At 34.9% G+C, this 16,896-nt stretch overlaps 1 protein-coding gene across 1 annotated transcript in view; it reads left to right on the plus strand.

The window, feature by feature from the left end:
* LOC144345639 (E3 ubiquitin-protein ligase rnf213-alpha-like) overlaps positions 1-10,077 on the plus strand; it is a 31,841-nt gene extending 21,764 nt beyond the window's left edge. The window contains exons 39-57 of the mRNA XM_085498364.1: positions 129-245; positions 381-497; positions 627-680; positions 779-976; positions 1,346-1,397; positions 1,511-1,545; positions 1,660-1,754; positions 1,892-2,042; positions 2,226-2,403; positions 2,550-2,644; positions 2,898-3,155; positions 3,430-3,574; positions 5,328-5,408; positions 5,510-5,684; positions 6,214-6,493; positions 6,945-7,130; positions 7,368-7,457; positions 7,569-7,747; positions 8,016-10,077. Of these exons, the coding sequence (XP_085354490.1) occupies positions 129-245; positions 381-497; positions 627-680; positions 779-976; positions 1,346-1,397; positions 1,511-1,545; positions 1,660-1,754; positions 1,892-2,042; positions 2,226-2,403; positions 2,550-2,644; positions 2,898-3,155; positions 3,430-3,574; positions 5,328-5,408; positions 5,510-5,684; positions 6,214-6,493; positions 6,945-7,130; positions 7,368-7,457; positions 7,569-7,747; positions 8,016-8,151 (2,622 nt within the window). The 3' untranslated portion in view covers positions 8,152-10,077. The remainder of the gene's footprint in view (positions 1-128; positions 246-380; positions 498-626; positions 681-778; positions 977-1,345; positions 1,398-1,510; positions 1,546-1,659; positions 1,755-1,891; positions 2,043-2,225; positions 2,404-2,549; positions 2,645-2,897; positions 3,156-3,429; positions 3,575-5,327; positions 5,409-5,509; positions 5,685-6,213; positions 6,494-6,944; positions 7,131-7,367; positions 7,458-7,568; positions 7,748-8,015) is intronic.
* The last annotated feature ends 6,819 nt before the right edge of the window (positions 10,078-16,896 follow it).

The following is a 16,896-nucleotide window of genomic DNA, read 5'->3' on the forward strand; positions in this document are numbered from 1 at the left end:
TCATAATACTATGCTTATCAAACAATTCAGAATTAAGCTGTTTGCCTGTTGTAATTATATATCATTAATCGGTTAACATGTGACATTTACAAATTAAAGTGATACTTATCATGCATCTATGTCTTCAGCTCGAGGTACCAGATAGATACATTATATGTGGTAATGATTATCGCAAGATAAGACAAGTTATAATCGAGTTAGTAAAATCATCATCTGATGACAAGTTTATACATAAGACAATTGAGGTAAACACAACATATTCCTAGAAAGCTATTTACTCTAACAATTTTTGATAATAGTTCATAATACATAATAACATCTGTTGTTTGTGTAATGTAGTTATTCATTACAGTAAAAATGTTTATTCTCTCCACCTGTAGCCTTTAATGGAAACTAGAGAGGTCAGTGAAGCCATGTTGTTGCTCGCTATATACCAAGCTGTGACCCTACTTTATGACAGTGACAAAATGGAAGCGGGAAACGTTCTAAAACAAAGCGTATGTTTCTATTACGGATTTCCTTAACTATAATTTCTTTTTGATATTATAAATAGTTGATAGTATATAAATCTGCTGAACAATGCTGTCAACAACAACAACAGTAATAATAATTTTCTTCTATTGCAGCTATTACATAGACTAAATGAACATATTCAAAATAATCCATTTGTGAAACACAAGGTAATACATTTCAGTGTTTCGTTTTTATCCGATGATGCTCTTTTATTAATGTATTTATAATGATGAATATATTGAGTGGTCTGTTTTTTCATTGACAGAAATTTGCAGAAGACCTCCTTTACAACAGGCAAGGCGGTAATCGCTCTGTAATAACAGTTCTTCCTGGTCAGCCATCCTTACACCGTACATTGGCTGCTATCGTTATACATGCGATGACTGTATTTAAATGTATTGGGGAGGAAAATTCACTAATTCAACCAATTACGTCGTTGATGAAAACACCACTTGATATGATGGTAAGTCCATTTACAAGTCGATTGCAATATCAGTAGCCAAAGTATGAAGCCAATACCAAAATTACAAAATGAATTAGATATAATATCCTATTTAATGTATGACTTGTTTTATTTACTGTGTGACGTTGCTTATATATTCTTTAGGTTAGTGACCTAGATCACGTAGCTAACATACATGCCTACTCTTATACATATTGATATGCTGTTTTTTACGTTAATTGTCCCATGTATCAAGTTTCAAATCATTTTGATCAATCAATCAACCGAACTTAAAACTTAGTATTTTACCGTTCAGTCTGTTCTTACCATATAATTGTACAGAATAAATTGTCCAATATGTCACCATATAACTTGATGTCATTATTTCAGGAGTCATTCTTACCGACGATGCATGAGAGAACGGAGAACACAAGGACGTATTGTAAGTTTCCAGCTTTAACAAATCTACTTTTCACTAATGTCTCCTCAATGTATAATGGAAAAATTAAACTAATAGTATCGTTTAACAAAATATAACTGTATTGCATTTTTTAGATTTCCCACACCGTCATGTAGAAGTCATTGGTAAGGTATGTACGCATTTTATACACACAGTTATATTAGAATTCATTCATTTATATTGATCTAGGAGTACCTTTTAATAGTAATAATAATTTAATGAGTACATATTATTTTAATTACAGGGTAGCAGTTCCAACGGCGACACAGTTCACGAAGGTGAATACGAAACAGATGGACAGTTGCACCACTACGATGGCGGAGAAACCGAACCTGTAGGGTAAGTGATGGGTGAGGGTTGTATTCTGTTTGGCGCCCAGTTATGTTTAGAAATAACGCTTTAAATGAGAATAATAGACCTCGCTCATGAGTGTACGATGACGTAATCACGCTATAGGAGACACTTATTTTTCCTAGCTTTGGCAACATGCAAACTGGTCATAATCTCGGATCACCGGAAACGCGACTTGACGAGGAGCCAGTACCATGCCGAAAGATGTCTGCTGTTGCTTCTGCTATTGTCAGACTAATAATGCACACTGCATTACTGTCTGCAGACGTAAAACAGGTATGTCAGTCAGTAGCAATTCATGGGAACGTGGTATAAGAAGGAGTAAATGGTATAATTTGAGGAAGGGATGGTTCACTTAATTATTAGTCATTATTTCAAACATTGTATTTACTGAAAAGATAATATTATTACACCAGTAATGTATATCTTAAATTATAATCATATGTTTTGTTCTGTTAGAACCTCAGCGGTTTGATCTGTTCACCCATAGCTGCCACTCAAAATGTTTCGCAGTATTTTTGGCAACATTTAAATTGCGATATTCATCAGCTGTCACGTGCAACAGGGAAAGGCGTGGACAATGCTGCGTTAATCGTACACATGGTACTACACAGAATACTCACTCACAAAACAAGAGGTAATATAATAATGTTTCATTTTGGACTGGATGGACCTGACCGTATATTGTGTTTATATTTGATGAATTGATAGTTCACTGTAATTAGTTTAGTATTCTTGTGTCATTGGGAAAGTAATCTAATTGTCCCATTAATCCATTAATAGTTCACGACAAGTGTGATAAATTCCTGAAAACAACAGAAAGTCGAGCGGTCTGGGAAGAAGCATTCACCATAACATATATTGATCCTGTTATGAAAGTAAGTAAGATAAATTGTTAATTTGTTCAAATTAGGACTGGCACATGTCTGTGCGATTTGGTTTAACTACTTCACCATTACGGCACATATGTGGATCTTTTATCTCATAGTTCACATATCAACTGCATGGCTGAGATTGGTATATAATTAGGCGCTAATATTTAACAAAATAGTTTGCATTGAGTCCTCTTTCTAACATCGATATGCCTGGGTTAATATTTTACATGTCTAAACTTTTTTTTCATTCTTATAGGGGATTACGAAACAATTACATACTGCAAATAGAATTGTTCATCTTGAAAACAATCTCGTCAACAACCAACTGTATAAACTGGTTCATGAATTGATTTCACCACAAGTAGACGTGAAGCCAAAATCCTTATTACAACACCCTGGGATATGGATATATCGCGAAAGAATAACAGTGCAACATCTTGTCCATACATTGGCAGAGAATAACGACGGCAAAGGAACCGAATCTTGCAGAGTTCTTCGGGAATTTCTTAATAGAGTAAATATCATATTTTCGTTTTAGAGAATGTGCCTATAGACCTGTTTTAAGCCCAAAGTACTGACCTTAGATTTATATTCCATTATTTAAAAATATAAAAATGTAATCACACGAAAGAAAATGGTGGAAGGATACTACACATTTGTATTTGTTTTAATTGGCGAACTGGGAATCGTGTGATATGGTTTTTATTCAAATCGAGTGTGTAATATACTGATTAAACGGTCGCTAATAACAGTTACTTACATAAAGTTTATTACTATTTTTACAACAGGAACATCAATTACGGGCTCTGAAGTACTTACCTGATATTATCCGTCTGCAACAAATACTCATCAATAAATACCATAGAAGAATAGATATGAAAGAGGCATCTGAACTAACAATTAGACAGTTTATTGACGACATGTCCTCCCAAGGTAGAACACGATTTATATACAGATTTTGTTCAGAGTGAGAGAGCCACGCGACTAATTTCTGTCCCTTCAATAATCTTATGTCCACTCCCATCATCACGTCAGCTGCCAAATACATGGTTACATTGATAAATGGAAGAGTGGAAGTGATGATGTGAGAAAATTGAACACTCTCTGAGGGACAAAAACAAGTATCGTTGTAAAAAACAATCAGATGATGACACAACTATATGTCCTCATAAAATGCTATCGCATCATAGATATATAACATTCCTGTGTTCACGGACACGAGTACCTCCCTCCCGAATTTACGCCAATAACTTTTGAGATCTGGTCTTCGTTTTTCTCGATAAAGAGTCTGTGAAGCGTGTTTAGACATTATATCTATAAATTATGTCATTATGTGTGTTTGTTGAAGGGGAATACATAAGCGCACAGAATGGCGTCGGGTGTATTTGTAAAATCGATTCTTGGTCAAGCTGAACCTGCTGAAATTATAAGCTCATGCAAAGGAAAGAGGTGTCCAACCCAATAAAAAAACGCTATTTTAATTTGTTAAAATTATATATTTGTGTTCATACACGAATTCATGCATTGCCATGTTTTATGATTTATTCGGTATATTTATTCGTTTATAATTAGTATTTGGGTCTCAAAAACTGTCTGCCTGTGTGAGCGTATAGTGTTCGTCTATTTAATGGTATTTGCATTCCGTATACGAAGCACATAATAGGAGTCTGTACGTATGTGTGTATGTCGGTGTGTCTGTGTGTCCCAATGATATCTCTGTTTTTTTTTTTATGAAACTTAATGCATAGATGCTTTGGACTAATACATATATTTAACAGGTTCAAATATCCGCGCATATGAATTACCTAATTTGCATAATTACTTAATTTTCAGTTTGCCGCTGAAACTTCAAGTACTAATCCTTACATTTCAATGAAACTTTGTTACATAGGTCCTCTAGCACAATTCACAGACCTTATTAATTTTTGGTTTACAATCCGTGTATGTTTAACAACACATTTGCATAATTAGCCAATTTTCGGCTTTTACACCGATATCTCGTGTCAATTTCAATGATCCTTGGCACTTGGTACATGCTCTTGGACAATGTACATACCTTCTCAGTCTATATAATTACCTATTTTGCATAATAATTCATAATTTTGTTAGTTCTAGTCACCTTTCCATTTGCATATTAATTAGACAGATATAATTAGTTTGGGAATTGCATAATAATTTACTTTTCAGCTTTCCACCAATTTGTTTAGGATTAACCATTATATTATCATACCATACCATCACAGACCTAAATCTATGCATATAATTACTTAATTTGCATAATAATTAATTTGGAACATTTGGGTAATTCAAGGACATGATTAGTTTAATGTGGAAAAACATGCATATTGATGTATAATTATTATTAGTTCATTTCTGATATCTAAAATATCATATTTAAATTGAATTAGTGGCAGAAGTGCTCTGAAATTAATTTGACTGAAAACCACAGATGTCAAATCAAGTGTATTTTTTGCAATTTCTAAAACGTGGATCACATTGTTTTGACGCTGTGCATCTCAAATATCAGACAAATATTAGTTGCAAGGCTTGTTTGAAAGGCTAATTTTGAATCAATTTTAATGTGTTTCCAGCACTCGCAGCACACGGGGGTTCTTTCTATGCTTTCTTTTATATATTGACTTAGCACCCAGGATAGTATATAGCAATTTACATATTTTTATTTTAGATCATGACATGCAATATGAAAAATTGGTTGATAGTTTTTCCAAGGCTTGGAATATACTGAGACAGAATCTTAAAGATCATGGTAAATATAGGCATTTTACTTGCTTACAATACAATGTTTATAGTAATACCATGTTAGCAAATTTATCATATTTAATTCGATATGTATTTACTTATACACAGGCTTCCCAGTACAGTTATATCAAAATGACATCGATTTGGATGGCGGTATTGAAGTTCTTCTTCCAGCAATAAAAGGCCATGGGAAGTGTTCCACTGCCTTGACTGACCTCTTGATTGACACGCAGAATGAATTTATTGACATGTATACATCTATTAAAAAGGATCAAACGCAGAGGTATGTATATCATTGTCACTGTTGGATTACTCGGTCATACTCACAACTATTAAAAATACTGGTTATTCTGTGAGCGGAGAAGAGGGAAGCGGGGCTAAATTAAATGTTTAATGGTTGTTTTTGTTACCTAATTTCCCAAATGTAAAAGAGTATAGGATTTCATAGCATACTATTTTCTATTCAATCCCAGATATTTGTAAGCGACAAAAATCGAGAGGGGACACGACCTATGCAGTTGTTCGAATGTAGCCAGTCAATTTGTGTAGTTTATATCACACGACGGCACGGCGATTCAGATATCCAGTAAACACAATAATCAATAATCAGAACGTGGTCAATTCATTTTAAACATTGAATGACCAACACAGTATTTCAAATTACAAACCAAAATAACAGTAATATCAATTGCTCGTTTATTTTATGTTTTCCAGTGTGGACACTGCGTGCGTAAAACATGCTACATTCGGTACATCTAGGTCGTAGCAAAGGCATGCATGTGCTAATATTGTGTTCAATACTTATATTTCAGTGGCGATGCCTGTGAACCGAGTGCACTAACTGCAGCTCATCTGATATGGTATGACCCCGAAAAAGATTTGTTACCATTGGTGTTGTCCAACTGCAACTACTCTTTGGAAATCGGGAAAGGAACACTCGTGGAATATGACGTTATTAACATTGAGCGACAGCTGGAAGAAAGATTTATAATGGGAAAAAGCAGAATACTAAAAAATAATAATCAGTTAATGTTTCGTCAAGATTCTAGAAATCCTAGAATTTTCCGTACGCTTGAAGACAAAATACCACAGGTAGGTAGTCACGGTATTTGATGATCTGAATCTGTAGGGGTTGAAACAGAATTTGCCATAAGTGTACACATTTGTATTGTTTAGTATACGGTGTGAATGTACCGTATGTGAGCGTTATGGCAAGAATATCAAACGTAATTACTAATATTACTAATATATCTTTTCAATTAGTGGCGACGGCAAAAAATGTTGGGGGCGTCGCACCTCTAAAATCAAGCTGAAACCTATTGTGTCAGCAAAATTTGCCCCTCAAAGTACAGGAAATAGCGTTTTGGAGGGTCTAGATTTCCAGACCCCCTAGTGAAGTCGATCCTTATATCGCGAGGTTGGTGAGCATATCTCGCCCCTCTGTGTAAAATTTCGTGTCGCCGCCGCTGTCAATGATTATAAATTTATTTTAAATGTAACCAATTATTAAAAATCCTCGTCTATGTTTAATTTGAACTTTCAGATTGGTCTATCAAAATCGGCCAAAAGGCGGATTCTATTTGATATGAAATCTATGACAGATATAAACGATTCGATTATGTGTTTGGATGTTGCCATTGACTTCTTGGCATCATCTGGTGAAATTCCGAAGACGCCATTAAACAAGTATTTGCAGGACATACTTGAAATGGACAAAGATTTAATGAAGGTATGATGTGTGTTTTTCAAAATTGTTCAGTACATTGGCGTTATTTTGCCCTGTAAACAAGTTATAGATTTCATTATGTATTCTGTGTCATGTGCGTGTTCTATCACCCTCAATGTGTGCCTCAGTATTGATATTAGTATGTGATTTGTGCTTTAAATTAAGTATATAGAAACTGTTCACATTGAAATGTTTGCATTGTTAGCTTTATATTTATTCAATCAATTTGTATTTCCAAAGGTGAAATATTCGTGCGAGTTGGGACATATCATAGCTCTATGGAAGTTGTTAGCAACCGAGCGTGACAGAAGATTGACTCTGAATTCACAGGTAAACTCTATAGCATTCTTTCCATATCTCATTGTATTGTTTAATTGATGCATATATCTCAGGAATAAATATAGACAAATATAATACAAAGCTGTGTCTGTTTATTTTTAGGATCCTTTCGATTTCCTTAATGATGCATATCGGATTGAACTGACTGCCGAACAGAAAGAGAATCTTCGATCAGCTTTGCCGTACATAGACATTGATAAGCTCGTAGATGAATTGCACCGATATATTGTAGTTATGCTAGGATGTCAAGTACACGAAGACCATAATGTCACTGCCAAGCGGTATGTACAGTTAATGTTGAACGTAACAATTTGTAAAGGACTTTAAATATGTTGGATCTGTTTGTCTGTTTTTTTCTGTCTGTTTGAAAGCAGTTTCGATGCGAGTAATATAATAAACTTAAGCCTAATCCTACTATGGCCAATGTATGTGTGTATATGTACTGTTAAATGTAATGTATATGTCCACTGAACAACTATTGATTTCTGATTAATGGATGGGTAGGTCAGTGCTTTATGTGTCACTAGAAATAAGCTCCAATTCTTTCAGATTGCTGCGTGACGTTTTACTGAAGACGAGTAAGCTTGACATCAAAGGAATGGCAGAATTTTTCCCTGGCGATATTTGTGTACAGCATGTCCATGACACGTGGAAAGAACTGATTACATATCAACAAAAGGAATGAAGAACCTTGTAATATAATCAAGCTGTGATTTATTAAATAATATTTAGCATTATATGTTTTATCTTGTAACGTGTGTGCAGTTATGTATTGTGTAACCGTTTAACGATGATTTAGTATTCCAGGATACATATATCTTACTTTGGAGAGACGTGTGCTTTTGTTAAAGAGTTGTGATTAGTAATAACACGTTTTGAATTTTGAATTATTATGAGTCAACTAATTAATTTTCTTGTATTTTGTCCTCATTATATTAACACTAGACCAATGAGAGAAACTATTCGACATTGATCTTCATCTGACTTAATTGCATTCACTTCAAGTCATTATCGACGAATTACATTATCATACTATTATAGTAATTGTGTTGTTAGTATATCTGATTATCTGTTCTATAACAGCATTTAATTACAATTTAAATATGCATAATGGATAAATTGGGTATTAAAGATGCAATGTGGATGAAAACATGCTAGTGGCAATACTGTTGTTTCATACATGTGTGACTACTTTGGAAAATGATATATTGTGACTTGAAAACGCTGTTCTTGTAAGCTCATACTGGAATATTTGTTCAGAGAAACAATTACATTCCTTGACAGACATGCGATGCTGGTAGTTTTGGTGCGTACAATGACAGTCATTGCGCATGCTTATTGTTAGTTGTTTTTTATCTAACAATATTATTATGCGTCTTGAAAATGCACCATTTTTAGTTTATGATAAAACTGTAATCTGATTTGGTCTATAGTATAGACTATCAAAGAGCAATATTAAAAAATGTTTTTGTCCATATCGCATCTTTAATATGACTTTGTTGTTAACTTCTTGACCGCTTTAATTTTGGTGTATTTTGCAATTTTATGTCTAAAATTTCGTTTATTTTTACCTAATAGACATAATTTCACATTGTCTACAATCAACAATTTGGAAAAATATGAAATAAAAATACTGCAGCTTCATTTTGTGAAGATGAAAAAAGTTTACTTTGGCGTTCAAAGGCTTAATATACATTATTGCAGCAACAATTAATTTCTCTGTGATATGTATTTTGTATTCGTTATGCTATTTCCGTGAGCAACAAATACACACGCGTCGAATGCTGATATCAGTGCCGAAGTGGTGTATTATTTCCAATGCATCTTGTGTATTTGTCTCAGTGGCAATATACAAAATGTTATAGGATGTTTTGCTGTGACGGATTTGCGAACATGCAGGTAAAATAATAACCAGCCCTAGTATAATTATATAGCTTTTTTGTGTCAACTCGAAAACAATTAATATTTACCATTACTATTATATTAATAGTCAAGGAGTCTGATGCCATATATATCACATTTACTTTTGTAGTCAATTAAGTAGACGCACGGAAATGACGCCTTGATTCACTATATTGTAATTGGTTCTTGAAATCAGCTAGTTTGAAAGTTGCAGTGTGCTGTTGAGTGGAGGGAGTTGTATTACGCAGTGAAGTCGTAAAGCAGATGTGGTCCTGTTTTTTGAGTGGTGATTTGCTTATTGATTGGGAAATTATATTGACCTTCATTTGTACTTCAAATTATATTAAAGCAGCCACTGTATGAGTAGCTAACACCTTGGGACATCGGGGAGTTGTCCTAACAATACCCCGCTGTCACATGGCGTTTCAACAATACCCCGCTGTCACATGGCGTTTCAACAATACCCCGCTGTCGCATAGCGTTTCTTATACTGTAGCATGATAAGTCATATGCAGATTGTGTGTGTGTGCAGATGCACAAGAGATTGAAGATTTTCGAAAATCATCCACCTTAATATTAGTATTGAGTTTTGTAATACACCGTCGGATTTATTGAAATAACACAACATTAACTGTCTACAGATAATACTTGTTATTAAATATATGTTCATTGTTTTTGCTAAGAATAAATATGGTATGCATACACGAAATACTAGTATGTCTAAGCTTTTTTTGTAATGAATGCCAATCTTATTGATAATATGGCCGCACATAAAGGAAAATATAATTATATAGATACGAACACCTAATTACACAAAGAACATAGAACACTTTCCCGGGGTATTTGAAACCGAAATTGTCATCTAACTGTAAGGCCGTCGCTGATTGGCTGCTGAAAGTGTTCTATGTTCTTCGTGTCATTAGGTGTTAGTACTAAAAGGATTTTTCCAAACAAAAACGACGAATCCGGCCGAATTTTGTTATCGGTTGACTTAATATTACTTTAACGGATCGTAATTCTGTGAAAAATTGGCATTAATGTCCTAATTTGTAGGAATCTGAAAAACGCGTTTCACAACTTGTCTCTTAGTTAGTTTTATGCCACATTAAAGATGGCGGCCCCATACAGTAAATATCGCATTTATTTTATTATCACGTGTGTGCCAGCTGACTGTGTTTACTGCCTTTGTAAACTAGGTCGAGGAGAAGTTACAATTCATATAATAACGTTTAACTAGGTCAAGAGTTGACGCGATGGCAGCATTGGAAAATAATAATGTGCAGTTTCCTGCCATCGTCCCGAGAGTTTATGATGGTCAACTACTATCTAAACTAATTCCGCCACCGAGTTATGACAGTATTTTATCGGAGCTCTACGGCTACGGCTCGAGCAAAAATACACATATACAGATTCGGCTTCAATAAACACACAGGTTGAACTCCGACAGGGTTAGGCCCCCACAGGGCTCCGACCGTGTATACGCATTGGGGCCGAACTATCGGGCCGAAATCACGCCGTCAGTCGACTTCCTCAAGTAACCTCTCATTCTAATTATGGCTGAGACAGCGTCGTTTGCAATATTGCGTAATTTCTAACTTGACGAAGAGGTGCGTGCCCTAACATATATTTGACAGAGCTCGGACATCTAATAAGTAGTTGTCTGAGGACAGAGTAAACAAACACTGCGGCAGATTGATAGTTCAACAGGAAACAGAAAAATGGCGTACGAAATTACGCGAAAATAACTCGAAAGGACGATTGAACAGATCAAATGGAAATTCAAGAAACTTGTTGAAGACATCGAAGATACAAATCGCGGTCACTGTACGGCAACATGTTCCTACTAGGTTTAAGTTGACAACTTTATCACAACAGTTGAACAATTACAAGATGGTATTTATCGTATGCCAGCTGGCGTGTATTCTGTTTATTCAAGATACCTTAATCATAATTGTCTCATACTTGTGACTTCTCCCAGCTTAATAGCATCGTGCCATGCCACAACACATGCACAACACCAAATGTTGTTTGCATACTAAGTATTTGAGGGCTATATGTACCATTTGGCTGTGGTAGAACTGGACTGACTCTGACAGATCATCTATTTTTACCTCCATGGGCAGATCTAGGCTCTCGTTTAGCCCCGTGTAAAGGCACTGAAGATTAATCGGTGTTAATCGATGGGAGGCGCAGTAGTTCGGCTCCGATAGAATGCTACCGTGCAAACGTAGCAATTGCCATGGAAACAAGATATCAGGCATAGCTGACAAAGCTATTCAAAGTAACAATTAACTTGTTGTGTTTGCAGTAGAAGATCAATATCTCCTTTATATCTAGTTTTATTATAATTTACTCTGTGTCCATATGGGTGTATTGACCGCAATAGATAAAAAAACTATCATTTCCAAAGTTTGTTCCGGGGTCACAAGAATGAGCTTAAAGTACATGACACTGTTGTAAAATTTGTATTTTGCAATTGAAAAATCGAATAATTCACACGAATAAAATGTATAAAGAGCTATATCTCTTTGCTATATCTGAAACATGAATTTCGGTATATTGTATACAAATGCACTATAACATGTTTGTTTTTAATTCTCAAACATAAACAGTAAATGAAAATGCTGTTCTTTAAATTGATTTTTACCCAGATCAATACGCAACAAATCCACTTATATACGTGGAAAACCGATGGTTGCGTAACAAGCTCTGAGTACACGAACAACACAACGGACCAACAGTTGTCATCGTCACCATTCTATATAACATCACTTGATGCGATACAAACACATGATATTAACACTGCAATGTTTATACCAGTGATAAAAACGTCACAAATCAACGTTTCAGCAAACAACATAGTGATTTGATCAATTTCTCTCAACTGTACAGATATCATATTCATACAGCATACAGCATTACCCAGACTTTCACACTAACACGTAAAATGCATTCAGTTATCCACATTTGCATTGCTAGCGTGTATGCAAATGTACTCAAGTCAAGTACTCAAGTTAACTAGCAAATAACCCAAATATTAGAAATACACCGCGAAACTACACTGTGTAATGCAAATTGTTTCTTTTCTATATGACCGTAATAATATAGAACTATCATTAAATGAATTAGATTCTCAGGTAAATGTAGTCTTGGTCAAAGCAATTACACTTCTAGTTTTTTCCGTCACTGGAACACAAATATTTGGCACAAAGTTATCTGAAAATATTGATATTCTGTTTCATGGGGCACAACAGTTCAAAAATGAGTCTGTACAAGAATCGTCGATGATGGCGCTATTAACTTACAGTACAGTGATTTGATGATCCTTCAAACGAAAGCCATTTAAGGTAGAGATGCAGTTTATTTGTGAATTTCAATCAAAAAAAGTTTTTTTCGTTTTTTATATAGATTTTTATCTAAAGAACATTCTGTGAAAATTTGACCAATGAATTCTTATTGGAACACCGTTAACATTGCTGTTTCTTTTCTGGTTAAAAATAAAAAAAACACTCACACGTGGCAATGTTTATGTCCAATTGCCTAATTTGCATGAGTAACCAAATAACAGGACCTTTGATTGACAATATGCAAATCGAAATTGTACGGGTCATAGTTCATTCAATTCACGCGCATGTGCAATTATTCTCAAATCAGTTCTCGCTCGCTAGCAAACCAAACATTATATTTCCTCAGCGTTTTTTCCTAATTTTTATCAATACATTATGCGTGGTGTGAAAAGAAAGAGAGGTAGAAAGAAGATTCAGATGATTTGTATGTCGGAAGAGGCAAAAGCTACACTGAAGGCATCAGCCCACCGAACGAAAAACAAAATCGATGTGAGCGTCCAAACATGGCTTTCCCTGAAGACATGAATCCGAGTTTCTGATTGACTGAGAGATTTTATTTTTAAATAATTGTTCTCAAAAAATAAACTGAGCATGTGAAGAATAATTTAACATTGTTTACAGTGATAACTGCTCATTGTCGAAACGAAGCTTACCCATTCACGCTAGTCACAATAAACATCATACTCTTGAATAGGCGTCAATGACTACGGTAAAACTTAGACTCTATTTTAGACATCAGAAATGATTGAAATGTCCGAAAATTTACGGCAGAATCTGGTCCCTTAAATAAGGGACACGTGAGCTTTGATTCTAACCGGATATATTGCACTGGGTCGGGGAGATACAAACTTTTGTGTATCTTTTGTCCAATGGGTACCTGTACTTCGATCATTCACAAGTTTTGCTAGGTGGTGCGAGACAGCTTTGTTTGCAACCGGACGAACTCCGTTTAATTCAATGAAGCAAACAACTGACAATGCTAAAATAAATTGCAGAGGTACGTAAAATTAATTGAAAACAGCCAAATAATTTCAATGAAAAATAAATCACAGAGAGAGGTAACTTGATACATTACGGTAACAACTCTTTTGACGCGCTGACCGCTTCTCCGCGTCTGATGTTTTGTTTTCCTTGTCATAATACTGATTGATGAAGTTGTTTTGATTTTTGAGTTTTTTAGCCTGCAACTCGGCCACGACCTTTGCTTTTTCCGTGAAAAATGGGTAAGTTTACGTCAATTTGACGGACATTCCATTTTTTTTAAACTAACAAAGCACACTGTTTCACACTCCTATTTTTTTCATTTGCCGATTTCTATTCAGAAAAATTCAACCGCTCGAAAATGCACCTTAATTTTGCACTCTTAAAACATGTCAGATTTCCAAGACAAATTATTTAAAACCGGTCGAAATTTTAAAACTTTTACGTTAGGAGCTGGAGCTCTCTTCTTGCAGGCGACCGTCGCCGGTAGTACAACAGCATGTTTTATACGTACATCCGTGCGCTGATTGTCTGCGACTGTCTTAGAAAATCCCTGAATAAAGCGTTGCCAAAATCGGAAAAAATAAAAAAGTGCCTCCTTAAAAAACGAACAGATTTCAAATATTTCTTTTAACAAATATGTTGCACTGGGAAAAATGGGATTGGAAACGATGAACAAAACTTCTGTGCCTCGTGTTTCGATTCTAGGATTACGCGATTATTCATTATTGTGCGTTCGCTTCCTGGAGTTTGTTCTCAATACTACATAACAATCATCAAGGATAAATAATTTAATATCCCACTTTGTACTCTTCACGGTAAACCATAGGCTCTGAAATACTCGTAGATTTTTTTTATTGAAAATACATCGAAGAGAAGCCAAGATGTTTTGATCGTGATAAAAGGTCCCCTTCCTAGGACCGCCCCCTGTTTAATAATTCATGAGATTACGTCATATTTACTGGGCATTGCCACGTGTTTTTACCGACCCCATCAAAACACTGGTATGAATGACGTGTTTCTGATTTATAAATTCAAGAGCAGTTGTTCTGGTCAAACGATTTTACATAAAATGTATATGTCTATAGGTTAACTTTCAATTTCAATAGTCTAGAAAGTATGACAAAGTATGACAAAGCAGTAATTCCCGGTTTAACGCGCAAATATGCAAATTAGCCTTTTTCTCGTCTTCTATTTTTGGTGAATTCTTGGGTTTTAAATTAAAATAGCTGATAGACGCTTTGGCCATTTGCCTCGAAATTTTCACACATTATTGACAAGGTGTTCCCCCTTCAAAATGCGTCCGGACAGTTTATTACGGCGAGTGGAACAAAAATAACAAGTCCGCAATTAACATGGATATATAAATTATGCAAAAATAGAAAAGAGTGAACTTTGAGGTCATGCTGTGCGACTTTGAAAGCCGTTAGAGAGATGAGTGGACGCATTTGAATTAGTAGTATACCAAGGTATCCAGTGATGTAATTTTACCCACAAACGGACTTGAAGTTTTTAAGCTAATTTTTTTTAAACCACTTTTGTCCAAAAAAGCATATTTTTGACCCAAAATCAAAAACGCATTCTGGATATTTAAAATAAAAACAAGTTTTACAAAGTTTGTATAATAAGCTTTCAGAAAATATATGACATGTTGGATATATAATACCATCTTCATTGTCTAATTACTCAATTAAAAAGCAAGCCAAATAAACTGCATCTCTACCTTAATGCCATAAAGAGGGCGTTCTTTAAACAAGGTCAAGTCTCAGCAAATTAGTTTCTCGTCACCTGGGATTATTTTCAATCGGCACCTGAACTTAAATACTGGATATAATCAACATGAACAATCAAACCAAACAGCATCAACAATCAATTTATACTGCTTTTCGACTGGAACCAACCCTCTGACGAAAATTGTTCCAATTGTTCACCGTCAGATGAACCATTTATTTACCAACACACACAAAAAACAACTATATAGTGCAAGAATTGAAGAAAAAATCTTATATGAAAAAATTCTTGGCCATTGTTTCTAACATTACTGAAAATTTACAAAAAAGAAATAACGTGATCAACAAAAACAAAATAATTATTGTTTCTGGCAAATAGAAAACAAATTAAACTTCTAAAAGATTTTGGACAAAACATCTTTGGAAACCTGTGCCTGTCGCATTGTCGCGTATCACTAACAATCAGGTGGCGGGTTTCACCTATTGCAACAATGGATGAACTCATTGAAAAAATGCACCGTGATGAGACTGGTATAGACTCTTATGTGTCCTGTCCACCGGTTTCCCAACACGAACCGAAAATAGTTTACTGTTACTGTTTACTGAGCATACAATATGGGTATACGGTTTGGTAACATATATTGTGGACAAATTGCACACTACTAAGATAGGTACATTTTTCAGGAACACGGTGAATACACTGATCAGGAATATCGTCGTAATTGGTTTAGGACTTTTGTTATACGATGTAGTGTAGGAGTATGATAGTAGACTGTTCACGAATAGAGTTATTTCACTATTCAGAAATAAAATGGTTATACAATAGCAGGATATTGTGTGAGCGCTGTTCAGGTTGTGTACACATAATTCCATCTTTTTACCGCCAGAAGTATGAATACTAGTCATGAGCTTCATGGGGTCTATTTTGTTTAAAGTATATCTACATAAACCACTCTTGTGGCAGAGAAATATAGTTATTCCTGCAAATAATAAAGTGAACTTGTCTAAATGTCATAAATAATTAATGCTTGCTGATACTCAATACACGACATGTACCTGGAATTCATTTTTGAAAATAAGTTAGAACATAGTTTAATATGGCGATACAGTTACTTAAGAGCTGCAATGAATATAGGATGATTTCATATACATAATTTATTAGTTGAATTTTTTTTTTCATTTTGAATATCTATTAGTTGAAGGATCATACAATTTCATTAACATTGTTAAGAATTTATACATTTGGTTACCCATCGTTGCCACACTCATTATTACAATGTTTTGTCAACTGACCTACGGCCAGGAAAGCAAAGATCCATGCGACCGCTTTCCACTCACCATGACTTTCTGCTTCGATTGGTGCAACTTCATCATATTAACAGGTCATATCTCATACCTAAGGGCAAGATGTCCACTTCTTCTAACATAGATGTCAATGGCCCTCCTTTTTAGAGTTTTAATTTCAACGCA

This window comes from Saccoglossus kowalevskii, chromosome 4, assembly GCF_978046115.1.
Source record: "Saccoglossus kowalevskii chromosome 4, keSacKowa6.1, whole genome shotgun sequence".
Taxonomy (NCBI): domain Eukaryota; kingdom Metazoa; phylum Hemichordata; class Enteropneusta; family Harrimaniidae; genus Saccoglossus; species Saccoglossus kowalevskii.